The sequence below is a fragment of the Xenopus laevis genome, chromosome 4S, assembly GCF_017654675.1.
Source record: "Xenopus laevis strain J_2021 chromosome 4S, Xenopus_laevis_v10.1, whole genome shotgun sequence".
NCBI lineage: Eukaryota > Metazoa > Chordata > Amphibia > Anura > Pipidae > Xenopus > Xenopus laevis.
In genome coordinates this window covers 40,604,301-40,625,268 of record NC_054378.1, presented here as the reverse complement: position 1 = coordinate 40,625,268, position 20,968 = coordinate 40,604,301, and the positions used below count along the sequence as shown (strand labels likewise).

The 20,968-nt window shown below is 37.7% G+C and overlaps 1 protein-coding gene across 2 annotated transcripts in view; it reads left to right on the top strand.

Annotated features, from left to right (window-relative positions):
- ankrd11.S (ankyrin repeat domain 11 S homeolog) overlaps positions 1–18,696 on the top strand; it is a 107,989-nt gene extending 89,293 nt beyond the window's left edge. For both annotated transcript variants that reach the window (XM_018260508.2, XM_018260507.2), the window contains 5 exons: positions 2,306–9,117; positions 11,883–11,981; positions 14,338–14,481; positions 15,182–15,274; positions 17,442–18,696. In XM_018260508.2, the coding sequence (XP_018115997.1) occupies positions 2,306–9,117; positions 11,883–11,981; positions 14,338–14,481; positions 15,182–15,274; positions 17,442–17,627 (7,334 nt within the window). In that variant the 3' untranslated portion in view covers positions 17,628–18,696. The remainder of the gene's footprint in view (positions 1–2,305; positions 9,118–11,882; positions 11,982–14,337; positions 14,482–15,181; positions 15,275–17,441) is intronic.
- The last annotated feature ends 2,272 nt before the right edge of the window (positions 18,697–20,968 follow it).

The window sequence follows — 20,968 nt, the reverse complement described above, 5'->3', positions numbered from 1 at the left end:
CTTGTTGTAACACTGTGACAGTGATAAGTGTTGATCAAAAATACTTGCTCTATTCAAACGAATCGATACAGGCATGGGATCTGTTATACAGAAACCCATTATCCAGAAAGCTCCCAATTAAGGAAAGGCCATCTCCCGTAGACTCCATTATAATCTAATAATCCAATTTTTTTTAAAAAATGTCCTTTTTTTTCTGTAAAAATAAAACAGTACCTTGTACTTGATCCAAACCAAGATTTAATTAATCGTTATTGGAAGCAAACCCAGCCTATTGAGTTTATTCAATGTTTACATGATTTTGTAGTAGACTTAAGGCATTAATATCAAAATTAAGGAAAGATCTGTTATTTGGAAAACCCCAAGTACCTGTACCCTGTACCAATTAATAAAAAACTAGGAAAATGTTTATCTCCAGCCTAGTTCAACTTGTTCCCTTTTGAGTAACAAACAAACACCTCACACTGCAAATTAAGGAAATCAAAAATTTAGATCACTAGCACATAGCCTTCCTTAAGACAGATGAAAAATGCATTCCTTTTTAAGGGATAGTGTGATTCAAACCACCGTGAATCAGAAGATAAAATCGTGCACCCTATTGCAAGTGATAATAGGTGGTTACTCGCAAATCATAGTATAATACTGTAATTATTTAAAAACGCATTTTAAATAAGGTTGCACTGACATAGAAATAGATTATAATTGTATATATATTACGTTAAGCATCTATACAAGCTTTTAATTCCCTCCTCAAAACAAATGCATAACAAATGCTGGTGTCTTTCACTTTTAAGCATGTTCACCAGCAGGCTGCAAGTCTGCGACTTGCTTAAAGGGATTCTGTTGTGATTTTTATGATGTTTTTATTTCTAAATGACACTGTTTACACTGCAAATAATTTACTCTACAATATAAAATTTAATTCCTGAACCAGCAAATGTGTTTTTTTTTAAGTTGTAATATTGGTGTTTAGGCAGAAAACTTCAAAAACAAAGCGCTCCAAGTGCCATCCCGTCGGCGATTTTCATTCTAGCCGGTGGGAAGGCAGGGGAGGCGTTTTGGGGAGATTAGTTGCCCTGAAGAAGAGATTTGTCATCAGGCGACTAATCTCCCCGAATTGCAGCGTGTCTCTGCCCTAACTTGCAGTAAAGAGTGACAGAAGTTTGTCAGAGCACAAGTCATATGATGTGGGGCAGCTGTCAAACGGACAATATTTCTAGCCCCATGTCAGATTTCAAAATTAAATCTAAAAAAACGTTTTTTTCCCATGACCGTATACCTCTTAAAGTAATTTTTCAACTTTTTACATCGCTTCTCCGTTACACTCACTACCATAGGTATAAGTGAACAGGTGACTTAGCATTACTCTTTGGCAAATGCTCAATGACTCATTTGTTACCCAGGGACACATTGATGTCCACCAAACCACATCCATTTTGCAAACCGTTATGTCATGGCAACCATGCGCACCATCTGTTCAGTCCAGTAATGTTTGCCATCAAGGTGCACATCCTCCAAATAATAATTTAATCACCTGGCAAATTTCCTTAATATTAAAGGAACAGTAATGCCAAAAATGGAAGTCTTTTTAAGTAATGAAAATAAAATCTACTGTTGCCCTGCACTGTTAAAAATGCTATAGTTGCTTTAGAAAAACACATTTATAGTTTATATAAAGAAGCTGCTATGTAACCATGGGAGCAGCTGTTCAAGGCTGAAAAAGGAGAGAGGGCACATGATGCACACCAGATAATGGATAAGATCTGTAGTATACAATGGGATTCTTCAGAACTTATCTGCTCTCTACTGTGTATCCTGTGCTTGAATGGCTGCCCCCATGGCTACACAGCAGCTTGTTTATATAAACTGTAGCTGTGTTTGTAATGCAAACACACCAGTATTACCAGTGGTCTGTAAAGTTGACTGAGAATAGTAATTGGACACCCACATTAATAAAGTGGGGATGAGGGTGGAGTGGAGAAAAAAAATCCTTAATTTTTAAATACCACCTTAATGCATTAGCATAAAGGTATAGTTGAAAATCAAAATAACTGATCAGCCACTTGAGGCACAGAGCAGAGCTTTAAGGATCCAGACAGAAAAAGAATTACATTATTGGAAATAAAGGTCATTCTTTGTTGTGAATGCTGAAAGCAGTTGGAAAGTTTACTGAATTTGCATATAGTAGTAAAATGTGCTCTTTGACAAAGGGTATAAAAAGAGTAAATATAACTTCATTTTTGCTGCATTATATTTATAATAAAAAGCCTTACTAATATAATAAGCCTATTTGTTTTTATATTTGCAGAAAGCTCTGAAGAAGAGGATGCACCTTCATTTGAACCTTCAAGTTCAGTTGATGGCAATAATACAGACTCTGAATTTGAAAAGGGTTCCAAGCGTAAAAGCAAGCATTCGGCGCCTCCCAAAACAACCACACTTGTAAAAGATGAATATGAATTTGATGAGGATGATGAAGAAGATCGTATCCCACCAGCTGATGACAAGCACTTGCTAAAAAAGGACTTCAAAAAAGAGACAAAACCGAACAGTTCTATTTCTGTACCTAAAATGGAAGTAAAAACCTATTCTAAAAACACATCTGCACCAAAGAAAGCTGCACGACGCATTCTGTCAGACACTTCAGATGAGGAAGGCAATCCTGTTTCTGTAGGAGCAAGTGAAAAGCTTTTTCTTTCTGCTCACCCAGGCCTACCGAGCAATAAATCTAGGGAGCAAGCTGTTGTAAAGCTTAAAGACAAAAGCAAAGTTAAAAAGAAAAGGAAGAAAGACACCAAAAACAAGGAAGTGAGATATGGAAAGAAAAATGACATTTTCTGTTCCTCTGAATCAGAAAGTGAAAATTTAGACAGTGATGTAGAAAATGGACTTTCTTTAGAAAGCTCAAACTGTTTAAAGAATACTGCTGTAGTGCTAAAAGAAGCTTCTTTATTTAGTTCATTGTCAGCGTCTTCTGCTTCTTCTCAAGGTAGTTTAACCTCTCAGAAGCACAATGCTACGATCACAGACCAGCAGTCTAAACACTGGAGGACAGACAATTGGAAAACAATATCATCTCCTACCTGGTCTGATGTTAGTTCGTTGTCAGACTCTACAAGGACGCGGTTAACAAGTGAATCTGATTATGCATCTGAGGCTTCTAGTTTGGAATCTGTTAAACAGATTAAAAAGAAATCAGAGCACAAAAAGAAAAACAATTTGCAGAATAGCATATATGAAAATAATTCATTCCATTCACATGAAGAAGGAGTAATTCCTAAATTAGACAAAGAAGGCAAAGTGGTCAAAAAACATAAAACTAAACACAAACACAAATATAAAGAAAAAGGACAGAACCAATCAGCACAGGATATTAAAGTTTTAAAAAGCTTTTCATTTGAGTATGAAGATTCTAAGTTAAAATCTGACAAGACACTGATTATAAATCCTGATATCCCAGAGAAACTGAAAGTGTTAAAACATGACCATGACCACCTAAGGAAAGAGGAGAAGGGTCCCAAAGTTAAATCTGATGAGAAAGCTTGGCCATTCAGGGATGAGGCTGTAAAGGCTTTAAAAGAGGAAAGATCTACAAAAAAATTAAAGGATACAACTAAAAGTGACAGAGAACGCTCAAGCAAAACAGAGCGAGAAAAAAATGTGAAAGAAAAGTCTCCCAAAGAAGACAAAACTAAAACACACAAAGATGATAAAAAAAGAAAAAATAAGGAAAAGTCATCCAAAGCAGAAAGAAAAGGAGACCTAAAAGTGGAAAAAAATTCCAAAAATGAGAAAGATAAAGGCTTTAAAGAAGAGCGAGATAAGGGTAAAAAGGAAAAATCTCAAAAAGATGAACATTTATATGAAGAATTGAACAAAAGTAAATTTTTAGACAATGAGCAGACAAAATTTAATATTTCTGATGATCAGAACTTTTGGCACTCTGAAACATCCTTATATTCCTCAGAAGATAGTTGGGATTCTATGGCATCCTACAGAGAAAGTACCTCCATTACCAAGCTAATAGTTGAATCAGTCAAGGAAGAAAAAGATTCCAAAAGCAAGGAGAAGAAGGAATGTATTGAAAAACAAACTGATAAAGACCTTGTCAAAAAGAAAGATAGAGACCCTTCTGAAAAAAGTTCTGAAAAGAAGAAGGAGCAGGTTGATAGGCACAAAAGTACTTCAACATACATGGTAGAGAGAGAGAGGAAGCGTAAGGATTCTTTTGACTTTGTTAAAAACCGAAAGGATAAAGAGAGTATTGAATCTACAAGAAGGGAATCTGTTGGAAGCAAAGATCGCAAAGACTGTAAAATAAAGCAAGAGGACCACTACAAAGAAGATCTTAAAGACAATGGGAGTGAGGCATTCATCATAGATAAAACTGAACAAGAGGTAGTTCCAAAAAATTCGGAGCTGAGGGAAAGGCACCATTCTGGCAAGGAGAAGAAAGAGCCTTCTGAGAAGGAAAAAAAAGAAAAGCTAAGGCTTGAAAAACACAGAGAAAAATCAAAGGACTCTGAAAGAGAGAGAGGCGAAAAGGTGAAGGAGAAAGAAACAGATAAAGGCATCAGAGAGAAAAAAGAACCAAAAGAAAAGTATAAAGAATTGCATAAAGATCGGAAAACTTCTTCGGAACAGAAAATTGATAAAAAAGAGAGAAATACATCCTTTGATCATGATAAAAGAAAACATTGGTATAATATAGCTGATATATTCACAGATGAGAGTGAAGATGAGTCAGAGCAATATATTCCTACCTTCAAAATGACTGAAGGATTCGGTAATGAACTGCACAGAATGGATGGTTACGAACGGGAGATTTTGTATCCAGAAAAGGAGTCTTTGCAGTCTGAAAAACACAGAAAATATTCTAATGACAAGCAGCATTCAGGAGAAAAACAGAGAGAGCGTGACTTCAAAGAGAAGAAAAAGGAGAAGATACAAAATGACGTAGGGAGAGAGAAAAAAGACAAGAACAATGCAGAAAAACATAAAGACAAGAAGGATAAAGATTCTGTGGAAAAGTCCCGCAAAGAAAAGGTTTTGTTAGATTCAAATCAAGACAAGAAATGTAAGCAAAAAGGACTGAATGAGAGAGAGAAGCACATCAATGAAGATAAAGCTAAAAACAAACATAAGGATAAATTTGAAAAGGATCATTTTAAGGAAAGAAAATTTTCAAAAGGTGAAGCAGAAAAAAGCCTTTTGGAAAAACTTGAAGAGGAGGCACTTAATGACTATAAGGATGATTCAAATGATAAAATTAGTGAAATATCTTCTGACAGTTTCACAGATAGGGCTCCAGACCCAGCCCTAACAAGCATGTTTGATACTTCTATACACACAAGTATAGAAGCATCAGAAGATAAGTTTAAAGATTCCGTACCTTTGCACTGTTTAGTTGAAAAGCTCAAAGATAAAGAGAGAAACAGGCATTCCTCCTCATCATCTTCAAAAAAGAGCCATGATAAGGATAAAATACGAAAGGAGAAATCGGATAAAAAGTCAGAAAAATTGGATGATGTAAAGGATCCCTATATTATGAAAGAAATACTGCAATTTGATAAGGAAACACCCCTACCAGATGGTGATGCACAACTTTTGCTCAGAAATGAGCTTGAAGAAGAAGTTGATAGACGTGAGGACTGTGTGTTCCCTTCTGAGAAAGACAAACATGATCTGGAGCGTGAGTCTTCTAAAAAGTCTGAGCGTGAGAAGGGTTGTAGTACCACCTCTTCTGTAGTAAAAGATAAGAAAAAGAAAGAGAGGCAGCGTGAAAAAAGCAAAGATGAAAAACATAAAGACAAACATTTGGAAGCATTTTTTAAGCATCATCGAGAGGAGCAAAAAAATATAAGTGAAAAGGAGTTGCCACAGGTTGTTCAAAAAGACAAGTCAAAGGATGAAGTGGTAAAATGTGGAGAGATAAAGCTAAAAGAGAAAACTAAAGAAAACGATAAAGAGAAATCTGACTCTTTCCGAATAAGTAATGGAAATGAGAGAGTAAACCAAGTAAAGGAATCCAGCAAAAAGGACATTAGACCTAGAGAAAAACTTCTGGGTGATGGAGACCTGATGATGACTAGCTTTGAAAGAATGCTTAGCCAAAAGGACCTAGAAATAGAAGAGCGGCATAAACGTCACAAAGAAAGAATGAAGCAAATTGAAAAAATGAGGCATAGGTCAGGAGACCCTAAATTAAAAGACAAATCAAAGTCTGAAGATTTACGTAAACGAAGTTTAGACTCCTCCTCCAAAAAACCACTAATTACAGATTCTGTACAAAAAGATAAAAAGGCAAAAGAGTTGAATTTAACAATGTCAGAAAATAAAGTGCAGCCTGTAGTATGTAATGATTCTAAAGACTGGCTAAATGGTCCACAAACAAAGGAAATTCTTACTGCATCTCCAAGGCCAGATCAAACCCGTCCAACAGGGGTCCCTACTCCAACATCTGTGATCTCTTGTCCAAGCTACGAGGAAGTGATGCAGACTCCAAGGACACCCTCATGCAGCACTGAGGACTACCAGGATCTGTTTGAGTGTTCAGATACACAACATTCTTTACCAGTGTCTACTATGTCTATGAATGCTTGTTCACCAACATTTTTTGACAGATTCTCAAATACATCTAGTGGAATTGTGGAGAATCCTAGCCAAACACCAACTAGGTCAGTTTCTTCTGCCAGCCGTAGTCGATCTGTTGACATTAAAAGAGCACCTGAAGATGAATTCCACTTATCTGAAAAGTTTTTTAGACAACAAAGTGTTCCAGTTTCTGCAAACTTCTGTTCTAGTCAGCTGTCAATGGATGACCAGGTTCCTTTACCTGGTCTCTCTGCCGAAAAATTTCCTTGCCTTTCTCCAGGTTATTACTCTCCTGAGTCCAGGGCTGAATCTCCTGGTGTTAATAAATCGGTATCAGTAGATGGAGACAATATTGCTGTTTCACCAGAACCTGTTTATTCATGTCTACCTGAAAAGTTATCACCATCAGATAGAGATGATTTACTAGAACCTTCCACAGAAAGCGACATTCCTCCAACTGAGTTACCCCTTCCCTGTGATTCTGCAGAAGCGCAAAAAGCCACCGAGTCCATTCTTCCTCAAGAAGAGAGTTTTTCACCTCCTGAATCTAACTTTATCACACAAGAATCCTATCAACCACCTGAAAATAACTTTATGCCAAATGAAAATAGCTTTACTGCAGAATCTGACTTTATGCCTCAGGAATCCAATTATTTACCCCAAGACACCACTTTTTTACCTCAACAGTCAAGCTTTATCTCCCAGGAGTCAGGCTTTTTGCCACCAGAACCTGCCTATTTAGCTCCTGAGCAAAGCTTTGCAGTTCAGTCTGAGCCTGATTTCGCCCCCACTGAAACAGCATATTTGCCAGATGATGCTGTTTTCCACCGACAGCAGACTGAAAGCACTTTCCTAACACCAGAACAAGCTTTTATGCCTCCCCCATCAGAATCAAATTTTCTTCCATCGGTTGAGGAAAATGCATTTTGTTCCAGCATTTCAGATCAGAACCTAGGATGGTCCAGTTCTCCTGTACAGAACTCTGAATCTACAATACCGACTAATCTCCTTGGAAACACCTTAGAACATCCTATCAGCTGGGCAGTTGGGTCTGATTTATTGAAGTCTCCCCAAAGGTTCTCTGAGTTACCTAGAAATATTTCTTCATCCGACAAAGGCATTGTTGCTGCAGTTCCTTTTATTCCTTCAGAGTCCCCATATCCAGCTTCTCCAATATCCCAACCAATGTCAGAACAAGCTCCAGAAGGAAATAAAAATGAAGTAGATGATATACCCCAGCCAGATGGTCAGGCTCCTTATATGTCTCCTACACCACTTGCATCTTTTTTTAACAACTGCAGACAAGAGGAGCCTCAGTCACTGTCAGAAGAGTCTCTTTGTTTAACAAATGAGGCTCAGACAGAGACAATGGATACTGAGAACAATAATTACACAGAGCCCAGTGACATTCATCCTCCTAATGCAGAAGAGCCAGAATCATGGTCTGATCCATTTCCAACTGCTGATGATGATTTAGATCTTGGGCCATTTTCTTTGCCAGACCTTCCATCCCCACTTAAAGAAGATGCAGATGATCTAATTGTTAGGCAGCAGATGGTTGCCGGAAGTCCATCCATAGCCCATAATGAGTGTGACACAAGTGACACCAACCCTGTTGTCAATTTCCAGGGAGCTCTAACTACAAATGAAACTGATAATGTGATTGATGTGGAAAAGAATTTACAAATTTGTGAGCAGAAGAGTGACCATACAGAAGACGCATCTAAAGAGTCTATAAAAGATGCAACAAACAACTGTAAGTCTGACTTTGAGTCTGTAACTTTTTCACAATCATTTGCTCAGTTACCTTTGCCAGAGCAAGCTGAGAGGGAACAACAGATAAATCTTCCTCTGAATGACAATTTGCAAGAATGCTTAGGAGCACCAGAAGACTCTTGCAAGTCAATGCAAGAATGTAAACCTGTTGAAAGCGTTGGTCATGATCCACCTACAAATAGTGAAACTCCGTTAATAAGCATCACCACAGAAGCCCCAGAGCAAACTGCAAAAATTATAGTTGATGTTCCCAAAGTACCCAAAGTTGAAGAAGTACCTCAACGGATGACTCGTAATAGGGCTCAGATGCTTGCTAATCAGAATAAACAAAATGCATCTGCTGTAGAGAAGGAGATGCCTGCAGTTACAGTGCCATCTACACGTGGAAAGAGTAGAACCACAGAGGAGGAAGAATCACAAACCCAGCACCCACGCAAGCGAAAGCTTCAAAAACCTAACCAACTACAACAGCAGATTATAAGTAACACAAGCCAACAGACTAGAGAGATGATTCAACAGACATTGGCTGCCATTGCTGATGCTATAAAACTGGATGACATTGAGCCATATCACAGTGACAGGTCAAACCCATATTTTGAGTATTTGCAAATAAGAAAGAAGATTGAGGAAAAGCGGAAAATCTTGTGCTATATCACACCACAGGCTCCTCAGTGTTATGCAGAATACGTGACATATACTGGATCATATTTGTTAGATGGCAAACCTCTCAGCAAACTTCACATTCCAGTGGTGAGTTAATGAAATTCTCTTTTAATGGGACAATCGCTATTTTAAACCTATACATTTTGTGCATTTAATGTAAAGAAAAGCATAGATAGAGATAGAAAGATGATGGTTACAAAAATGTTTGGTTTCTTGCTTGGCATTAACGTAGCTGTAAACACCAGTTAGATCTTGATATTGCATTACCCCAAGTTTATATTCATTAATTAAAGCTAACAAATCACTCAAAATCATCCCTACCCACTTTTTAAATGGCAGCCAGTTGGGGCGCTCTGGTTGATCAGGTACATTTTGTAAATAGCAACAGGAAAATGAGACTCATAGCAGGGATGTTCTGAATGATTTTGTTTAACCCGAGACTGGCTTGTGAAGTAGCTTTGCAAAAAATATACAGAAATACAGTTAAAAATATTAAAGGGGACCAGTCACCCAAAAAAATTATTCAAAATCCTATTTCATCACATTAGTCAAGCAAAATGAACTTTAATTACACTATATAAATTATTTGAATCTTGCTTCCTTCAGTCTGGGATTTCAAAATTATAACAAGCAGGCAGGAGCCATTTTGTAGACACTGTTATTAAGACAAGCCTTATATCATCTCAGAATCTTGTTTGTGCACCAGAATAGGGGACCCGATGTCCATCCCCATGCCCCGGTTACGCAATTAAATGGTAAAGAGAACGGGGGAATGTGGGGAGAGCAGTGACATCTAGGAAGTGCTGAATGGAAAGTGAAAGTAATTGTCTGCCCCACCTCTATGCCACTGGCATCGAGGAGTGGTAGACAATATTTGATTGACAGCTGAGATTTTTAAATGAGCTTACAACGGCTATGAATGCTTTAATAAAAAATAGAAATTGGATTTCTTGTTTAGTTTGAAAAGGACTTTTATTATACAGATTTTTGTGTCTGGATGACAGGTCCACTTTGAGTGTCGTGCTAAGAGATACAGGATGAACAAGCTTCCTTTCCAATAGTTTACATTATTAATGGGCAGCTAATATACAGGAGGGGAAAAAGTGATACTATGCACAAAGGTTTGGGTACTGGCCCAGATACTGTGCCAGAGCTCAACAGGTAGGATCTGAGTTGAGCTTTGAAGAGATTGGGAAAGGTTTCTTAAGGAAGAATTCAGGGATTGAATTCCAGGACAGCAAGAATGTGTTAGGGCCAGAGATGATGGTTGATGTACCAGTGTGAAAATATAGTGAATGAGATGAACAGAGATGAGACAACCAGGTACTCAGGCGTATGGGGGTAGAGCATTTGTTTCAATGGTAGAAGACAATTGACTTATTGATATTTGAATCAAGATACAGGATTATTTAAGAAAATGAGGACTTTTGTCTGATCATTAGTTGAAGAAAACAAATAAGACCGGAAAGGTGGTAGGGTAATGATCTGAAATTATCAATCATATATCCTATGGGAACAATGACCTTGTATTAAAAAAACAAAGGTATCCAAAATGCAATTTGGTACGCAACCCAGAAGTGAAAAAATTATTTACAATGACTGATAATAGTATCAGTGTACACTTCTTTCTGTAAAAACATTTTCCTTATTTGACTTGGTGTTACTTTTTATGTTCTCTCTTTAGAAAATGTTTTTTTTAAGCAAAATGCATAGAAAACCGTGATTGTTACTGCTCTTAAGTGAATCCAGGCCAAAGTGTGCAAAGAATATTAGATACAAGCTGATACAACTCATTTTTAATTAATTATATTTGTAGAGAAGCAGCTGCTGCTTATTTCTCAATTTAGAAGGAGCAATTGTTTTTATGGTTGACATAAGTAATCATATAATGTATGTTCAAGTAAACTGGGTGATTCAGCACACACTAAAAATAAAAATATGTAAATGCTGCTTCCTGTGAACTTTCTACAAGGTCAAAACCAAGGATAGCATTATCCCTGCACACTGTTTTCGGGGTCCGTGTATTTTCTATGACTGAATGAAAATCAGCTGGCTTGTAGGAGTTACAGATCTTTCATCTGAAGCACTTACCATATACTGTCACATCAAAGAAAACAACATTACTGTTCTCTCATATAAAATATTTTTTTAGGTTTTTATTCCTTTTATTTTGTTTTATTTTTAATTAACAGTTTGTTTACATTAGCTTGAACATTCGAATACAGGTATGGGATCCGTTATCCGTAAACCCATTATCCAGAAATCCCCGATTTACGGAAAGGCCTTCTCCCATAGACTCCAATATAATAAAATAATCCAAATTTTTAAAAAATGATTTCCTTTTTCTCTGTAATAATAAAACAGTACTTGGTCCCAAATAAGATATAATTAATACTTATTGGAAGCAGAACTAGCCTTTTGGGTTTATTTAATGTTTACATGATTTTCTAATAGGTATGAAGGTATGAAGATCCAATTTACAGAAAGATCAGTTATCCAGAATACCCCAGGTCCCGAGCATTCTGGATAACAGGTCCCGAGCATTCTGGATAACAGGTCCCATACCTGTACCCCTTAACAACTTGGGGGTAAATTATGTGAGACGTTCAAAGGAGTTCTTTATTCTTAGTTATTGTTTTATTTAGAATATTTTTAATATCAGTTATAATCTTTGAAAAGGCAGTTTATTTTGGAGGAAGTATATATATTAAAGCAAGTAACGGTTACCCAAAGTTAAATATTACCTATTGCTTTAATGCATATAGAAAAATAGTAGCATGTGTAACATGTGACTTGTAAATATGTAGACAGTGCATTGCCTATGTTTATTAATAAATTTTTTTGGTTTTTAGATTGCACCACCACCGTCGTTGTGTGAGCCTCTCAAAGAGTTGTTTCGGCAACAAGAAGCTGTGAGAGGGAAGCTTCGCTTGCAACACAGCATTGAACGGGTGAGTACCAGCTACTTAAAGGAGTACTAACACGTTCGTATGAAAATGCACAGGAGTGTGTCCGTTATTACTAAAGAAATGTGGCACAGAAATCCGTATAGGCAAAAGTCCCACAAAAGCCACCAACCAGTGGTACCTGCTTTTCATGGAGCGGACAGAAAGCAGAGGGAGCCACAGTTTTCCTATGTCACACTGGGCTGGGGCAGTGCTATCACTCCATAGGCTAATTGCAAATAAAAAACGTATTCTCTCGTATGGAAGGATCGGCTCAGCATGATAGGCACAACTACAGGGAAACCTTTTGCCATGTTAGTGTGTCTCTCAGGTAAGTGCTAGATTTTTATGTCACAAATCATTAGCAAAATTCTCATAGGAATGTGTCAGTGGCCCTTAAGCGTGTGATCTTTTTGTTTGATAAAGAAATGTATTTTCAGTTCTTTCCGACCTAGTTCATCTGCATGTATTTTTATTTTGATTTCTAATGGAGAATATTCATATGCAACTGCACTGAGCGCTCAATCCCATGGAAAAAAAGTTTGATTAGTTGATACCTTTGTCATGATTGCACAATGTGGCAATTGTTAATTTGCCTGACTGTATACCTAGTCTGATCTTTTATAAACCTTTGCTTTTTGCAGTTCTCTAAGATCTGTGACAAACTGACTTTATTGGTTATTTGAATTGCAGATTTTTAACTATGACAGAGTGCTGCATGTGGTTTATTCAGGTCCCCACTTTATTATTATCCTCCGATTATACATAATTCATTATCAGTACCAGCCCCATTGGAGCTAAAAGTCCAAGGCAGGGGACCCCACCTTTATACCTGTGAGCCTCATTCAAATGTAAAAAGAGTTGGGGAAACAACACAGACATGAAAAAAATTCCTGGGGTGCCCACTATGGGCTGGAGGATCTGTTTGGCAGCACACCTTGTTTTTATGCAATAAAAACTTTCCTCTTTTATGTAATTCTGATTGTATGTGCAGTGATAAATGCAACCTGTCACTGTGCTCATTGGGCTGATTTTGGGCAAAAAAATTCACACTGTAGGGCAGAGACACGCAGCTATTTCGGGAGATCAGTCGCCCATCGACAAATAACTTCTTCGGGCGACTAATCTCCCCGAACTGCCTTCCCGACGGCTAGAATGTAAATTGCCAACCGGATGCCACTGATCGCTTTTGGCTTTCCAAAGTCGCCTGAAGTTTCCTTCCATGGACTTTGGAAAACAAAGCGTTCCGAGTACCTGCCGGTTGGAAGGCATTTTAGGGAGATTAGTCGCCCAAAGAAGAGCCGATTTGTCGCCGGGCGACTAAGTCTCCTCGAATCTTCGCGTGTGTTTCTACCCTTAGTGTTTTTGTGGTTTTGGTCTGGCCAAGTGTGCACTGAAAGACTAAATAAGCTGTTTTCTTGCTGGTGGAGAAGCTGCTATGTGTGACATTAGACAGTGTCCATTTCCTCCAGCTGAAAAAAACGTGTTGTGGAAAGAACAAACCATCACTGGTTCAACCTCCATTGTTCACAGAGATAAAATGTCTGGTTAATCATGCCCTTGCATTAAGTTATTAAGTTGAATTATGTTTTTTTTTTAAATTTTGGCTTCTTAAGAAGTAAAGTAAAATCTTGTTAAATGATTGCTCTCTTTAGTTAATTATGATATTTGTTTTGAGATTTTTTGAGATGTTGGTGTACCAGTAGCAGTGCATTATACTAATTTAGATGTAGACGAATTGTGCTTAAAAAAGTAGTGTTTTAGGTTGATTTATTGAATGTTTCTGCAAAAATCCTAATAATCCCTTCCTTCCACTTCCGGCTCCCTGAATTCCCAGGCTGTGCAGAGGAGCTGGTGGCTCTCCGCTCACTGCACTGTAGGACAGGAACCAATCCGCAACTAGCAGGACCTGATAGGGAACTGTTTCCTGTCTTTGCTTGTGTGACTGCAGAGCTGTGATTGGCTGCCCCCCCCCCTCTTACTGTGCTTCTGGCAGGAACCATTAGGAGACACCCACCCCTCATTTGAAACACAGCCAGGGACCAGAGAACATCTATAGGGAGCTATTTTTAAAGATAATATTAATTTGTAGCACCATGTAAAAGCAACACCATAGATTACTCATAATTCCCTATAAGTCTCCTTTAAAAAAAAAAAAAAAAGGCTGTTAGGCAGCAATGACTGAATTTAATCTTGAATTATTTCCAAGGGGAATAAAAAATACATTTTGCCAACTGTTCAGCAAAGTTGGAGCACAGCTGTAAATGTAGTCATGTTTTTCGTAGAAATTCAACCAGGTATAGACATTTGCTACAATGGCAATATGTAAATCGATGATTGAGTTTTTGTCTTGATCCCACAGGAAAAGCTCATAGTGTCCTGTGAGCAAGAGAATCTACGAGTTCACTGCAGAGCTGCCAGGACAATAGCCAACCAGGCTGTGCCTTTCAGTGCCTGCACCATGCTGCTGGACTCAGAAGTGTACAATATGCCTTTGGAAAATCAGGTCAGTTTCCCCTAAGCACATACTTGTTTTTGGTAATTATTATATGAGAATACATAACCTGCTACACTTATGTAGGTTTAAAGATAAATGTTATAAATGTTTCGGCAGGGCTTCCCACTTAAACTGATACTGACACTAAAAATTTTCTTTAGAAAATAAAAAAAAATTTCTTTAGAAAATAATGAATCTACATTAAAAGTTACCTATAGGTCACGTTGATCGTTTTTCGCTGATAGTTCTGTAATTGTTACTTGAAGTTCCTAAACCTGACTTTTGCCTCTTCTTAACCTGAGTTCTTGCCTTCTTCTTTTGCCTCTTCTTAACCTGAGTTTCTAATGCTAACGGACTCCTGCACAAACATGGCAGCCCTCTTACATAGGAACAGGGTACTAAGAAAGGTGATGTAAAAGCATCAGGCAAATACTTTTATGGCAAAATTATAAATAGCATTCAAAGACAATGTTATGATGGATAATAAATAAGATTATTTTTGATGTCAGTATCTCTTTAAGTACACGTTAAATTGTAACTGAAATGTTGTATTAAGATAACTATACCTTCATATTGAATATTTAACCAACAGTTTATTTTTCAAGAAAATTATTTTGCATATCTATGCCATGTATTTTTATAGAGAACTGCAATGCTCAGGGATATATATTACCTTGTGTAATATCAGCACTTTCTTGTTTATCTGCAGGGAGACGAAAATAAGTCTGTCCGAGATCGCTTCAACGCTCGTCAGTTCCTTTCCTGGTTGCAAGATGTTGATGACAAGTATGACAGGATGAAGGTGAATATATTCAGCAGGAAGATGCTCCTTTTGTGAAACATAAGCATATCTAGTCCACAAAGGACACAGTGTTATCCTGTATTGTTGTTTCCATTTACTGTTACAGGAGATGATTCATGTATGGGCACAGAAGTGCAAGTACAGGGATGAAGTATACTGGCTGGTTTCTAGGTTACAGTACCTTTTAGTGCACTCTAAGTTAACTGTAAGAGATGTCATCACTAGAAAACACATTTCCCCATTAATGTAAAGCAAAGCTACTTTTTATTTTGTCTTGCAACTGTGCAACTCCATGATAGATGGGGTCTCTCTGTACTTTCCTTACTGCCTCCATCACTATGTTTGTAATAACAGCTGTTTTGGGGCGACTATTGGGTTGCAGTGAACTTGTTAGAAAAGTATTCATTTACACACACCGCAGGCGTATATATATATATATATATATATATATATATATATATATATATATATATATATATATATATATATATATTGGCTTTAGTGCAGCCTAAGGAGCAGTAGAATTTCTAAAATGGTGTATTTATTAGTAAAGGGGTTTGTGGTTCAATTGTTAGTGTTATAAACAAGAAATGGAAAGCATAAAATTGAAGTTGCTGTACAATTTAAAGCCATACTCTGCATTTTTGAGGAACATTTTGTGGCTTCTTTTCATGTTTGCTTCTAACAGTGGCCAGTTGTAATCTCTTTATATATTTTTTTCTCCAGTAGTGCTGAGCAGCTTTGGTGACTGGCAGATAAAAAAAAAGCTTCGCAAAGCAAAGATCTATACAACACTTTCAAACATGTAACACTGTGAAATCAGGATCCATTTAATAACAGAACAGTGCAGAGCAATATAAAGAAGAAAATGATTATACTTAGTTTTTAGGTTGTTGGGGATCTTGTTCTCAGTAGTCAATGTACCAGTGCATGCCTTTACTTTTAGTATACAAGCTAATGGCAAATGTAGCCCTTTAAAAACCAGAAGCCACTTATGAAATTACATAAATTGAAACCGCCAGACACCGCAGTAGAGGCAGTGCTCATGCCAAACGCACACATGAAAGCATTTTAATAAACCACTGCACTAGCAGTGTTGGCCATTTTATTGGGGCTAAGGAACAATGGGTATATTTTCTGAAGGTCAGAGGCAGTTAGGACACCTGGTTATTCTTCAATATCACCCTGAGTGATGCACTTGTAGTAGTGAAAAGCAGGCCTCCTCCACCTGTCACCCATTCATGTGCTTCAGTCATGACATTTTTCATATCGGAAGCTTTGTATACTGGTGTACCCTTACCACAGTGGTAGTCAACCCCTGTCTCGTGGTGTAGCCCTTTGCTTGAAAAATCAACTGAATTTTTTTAAAAAAAAAAAATCCATTTAAAGTAGAACAAACCCCTAAAAAAAATAAGGATAAAAATGCCATTTTATATAACTGAACTTATTGCACCAGCCTAAAGTTTCAGCTTCTCAATAGCAGCAATGATCCAGGACTTCAAACTTCTCACAGGGGGTCACCATCTTGGAGAGTGCCTGCGACACCCACAAGCTCAGTGTATTTCGGAGCAGCTGTTGAAAAGCTAAGCTTAAGGGTCGTTGCAAATTTACAAGCAGAAAATGAGGATTGTCTGTAATATAAGCTGATGCTACAGGGCTGATTATTAAATTCTGATGCTAGTTGCACTGATTTCTGTGCTGCCATGTAGTCATTATCTGTATTAATTACTAATCGGCCTTATATTGTGCCATTTATGTTTTATATGTACTGTATATTTTGAGTTGGTTCCTAAGCTCAGTAAGTGACAGCAGCACAGAGCATGTGCAGTGAATCAGCAGAAAAGAAGATGGGGAGCTACTGGGGCATCTTTGGAGACACAGGTCTTTACTGCTAAAGAGCTGTGGTTGCTTTGGGCTGTTACAGAAGCCCAAAACATAATGTACAGCATTTCTAGACTAATTCATTAGTTAAACTTTAGTTCTTCTTTAATGTCTAAAATATTAATCTATAGTAATAACAATGCAGGAAGGCTGCACGCAAATGTCTCTATTGTTGATAACATTGTTTGTGGTCTGTTCTGAAAAACAAAAATGTGGCATATCAAAATACTTCACTATTAGAAACATGACATTGTTCTCTCTCTCTCTCTCTCTCTCTCTCTCGCAGACTTGTGTATTAATGAGACAGCAGCACGAAGCTGCAGCCTTGAATGCAGTGCAAAGGATGGAGTGGCAATTAAAGGTGCAAGAGCTGGACCCAACTGGTCATAAATCTCTGTGTGTTAATGAGGTTCCCTCGTTCTATGTGCCAATGGTGGACGTTATTGATGACTTTGTGCTCTTGCCGGCATGACAAGGCGGATGACCAGTCTTTTTGTTTTGTGTATTTTTTTTTTTAACCTATAAATGGTAAGGGCCGGCCCCTTTGGCTGTGAACAGCTCAGATTTCTCTTGCATCTTATTGCTTGCTTATGAATCCGCTGCTTAAGAGGAGGAAGCATCTTGGTTCACAAGAATGGAAACAATATAGAATTGCACTTTTCTCACAGCTTAACCCCAGCACCCCTTCTGGAAGCGCCACCATAGGAAGGTCACAGATATGGACAGATGGAACAGAGCAAGGGATCAAGGACATTCCATGTGTGCATTTATCTGTACATGTGTCTGCATCTACTAAATAATACTGGCCATGGACACACACAACTTCCTTTCATTTGTTGGAAGTAGATGCAGCTTCCGTTTTTTTTTTTTTTTTTGACTTTTTGATTATTTTCAGCTGCAGGTCAAGGAATCTGAGAATTACTACGGACCTACACCCCCTTGATGTTTTGTTTTCTCATTATAAACATCTTTACACAGGATGAAATGCTGACTACCTTAAGCCAGCCTGAACATCTATAGACCTCACTTTAAAATCGGTGATAGTTTAAATCAATCTTCTTCGCCTGTAAATGCACTAAAAAAATAAATATATATATATATATATATATATATATATATATATATATATATATATATACAAATACTTTCCCCTGTTTGTTATATATATATATATATAGAATTAGGTCACTGCTGTCTCTCCCCCATGCTGTGGAATGTGCAGCTCCGTTTATAATAACCCGGTTAGTTTTATTGTTATTTTTATGTTCCCCTTTTAAGCTTGGGCATTTTGTTTCTCGATTCAGAGGACATAACTTGAAACACTACAGAGCCAATACTCCTATATGTAAAAAATATATATATAGAAAAAGGAAAAAAATCTGGTAAATGCTGTACAGTTTTTATACACATTATCCAATGTACTTTTGCTGCCTTCTAGATAAATTATTTTGCAAACACATTACTGCACAGTTGTAAATAACTTATGTACTGTAACATCACTTTCAGTTTTGTGTAAAGAAATAAATACATTTAAAAATGTTGTTATATATATAGTTCGCACTAGGCAGCACTTCCCACTCGCTGTGAAATTGTGGGAGCCAATCACTAGTTGGGTCATAAGACGTTCAGTTTTTTCTTCACTATGTTTGTTGTGTCGCAGTGTCCCTTCCAAAGATTTTTTTCCCTGGGACAAACTGATGTAGGCAGAAGGGGGGGCAGCCTTTGGGGACAAGTTTCAAAGCTTTGTTGGTTCGGTGGGGGGAGCCCCAGTTACAAGACTCCATAACAGCCGAACTATGCTTCAGTGCAAAAAGGTAGCAGCTGCTCATCATAGAGCCAAAAGAAAAAGATTTTGTTATCTCAGCTTTATATGGTGGGTATTTGCTACATATTTTGAAATGGGAATTATAGTACAAAACTATTTTGTTACAGCTGCTATTTAGCTTCACCACATTTAGGTAGAGCATTTCAAGCTGCATATATGTTGGCTGAAATATAGGGGAATACATTTTAATGACTGCTCAATATTCGATATCTGAATGACTTTAAGGTCAAGCTGCTAAGCCGAACATGATTTTTTGCTATCTTTCTTTTTTTGTTTCTTGGTCTCCCAAGCTGAGTAACTGCCACATATATTAGGCCTGCACCATATGCTTCAGCAGGAGTAAATGGGTTGTATATCACTACAATTACGTAATGTTTAACAGTTCAGTGTAAAAATGAAAACTGGGTAAATAAATAGGCTGTGCAAAACAAAAAATGTTTCTGATATAGTTAATTAGCCAAAAAATGTAATGTATAAAGGCTGGAGTGACTGGATGTCTAACATAACAGCCAGAATCCAACTTCCTGCTTTTCAGCTCTATAACTCTGAGTTAGTCAGCAACTTTAAGGGGGGCCACATAACTATATTCAGTGTTCTGTGAGTTTGCAATTGATCCTCAGCATTCAGCTCAGATTCAATAGCAACAGATATGATCAATGTGCAACCCACCTCAAGTCTCTGGTTACTGCCTGCTAAGTAATAAGTGGAAACCAAGAGAGTTGAAAAGCAGGAAGTAGTGTTCTGGCTATTATGTTACACATCCAGTCACTCCAGCCTTTATACATTACATTTTTGTCTAACTAACTATATTAGAAACATTTTTTTTATATTACACAGCCTATATGTTTTCCCAGTTTTTATTTTTATACTGAACAATTGCTTTCAACTGGCAGGCAGGTTAAAAAAAAAAAGTTAAAATGTTGAACTAGATGGTCGTGTCTCTTTTTTCAACCTAACTTACTATGTAAAGGTAATGGCACATGGGGTGTTTTCTGTTCTGACGTGTGTATACCAGTGGAGAGCAGTCAATCCACTGCCTTCTGCTCCCAGTATTCAGGTGCACCTACATAAATGGGTTCTTCCTGTCACAGAGCAAATGCATACTTTCACATTTCCACACCAATATTTGCTTTGTGTGTGCTGACAAGCAGATCCCATGCCTGCCGATGTGCACACATACAGGGGGTGGAAAGCAGTAGATTGGTTTTTTATATATGCCAGTAAGAAGAGTGTGTAACTTTTATTGGTTGAAACAAAATGCCAGTTTGCTGTTGGTTAGGCTTTTTGTTTGTATTGCTGCTTAAAGGAGAAACAAACCCCCTATTAAAAAGAACCCTACATAGACCCCCCCCAGCCTAGCTGCTACCCTGGGCTTTTTACTTTTTACTTACTCCTTGGTGCTGATACAGGGATCGGAGTTCACGGCAGCCATCTTCTGGGTCTTCTTGCTTCTTCCAACGCTTCTGCAATTTCCGTCAATTTAGGTGCATGCACAGTTGTCGCGAACCAGGAAATTGCTTCAACTGCACTTTCGCCGCCACTCCGGTCTCATTCTCAGAATTCCAAAGACCCGGAAGATGGCTGCTGTGAACTGTTATCCCTCAATCTGCACTGAGGGGTAAGTAAAAAGTTGGGGGCATTTGCCCGGGGTAGAAGCTAGGCTGGAGGGAGGGGGGTCTATGTGGGGAAGGCGTTTTATATTTGTTTTTTTTAATTGGGGGTTTATTTCTCCTTTAAGGCCGATTCCAGTTCAAACCACTTTGGAAATTACCATTTTCGTTAGTGTAATGATGAAATAAGTGTCACTTTAGTCCAGTAGTTCTAGCATCAGCATTTATTACATTCCGATACTGTAGTACCCATACTGTTACTGGAAGGATCACTTACTATATACCTGAAGGCAGCAGGTATGTGAGCCCTGAAGCAGGCAGACTTTAATGATGTTATGTGGTCTGGACATATGAGAGGTTAGGAAAGGGTTCCATGCT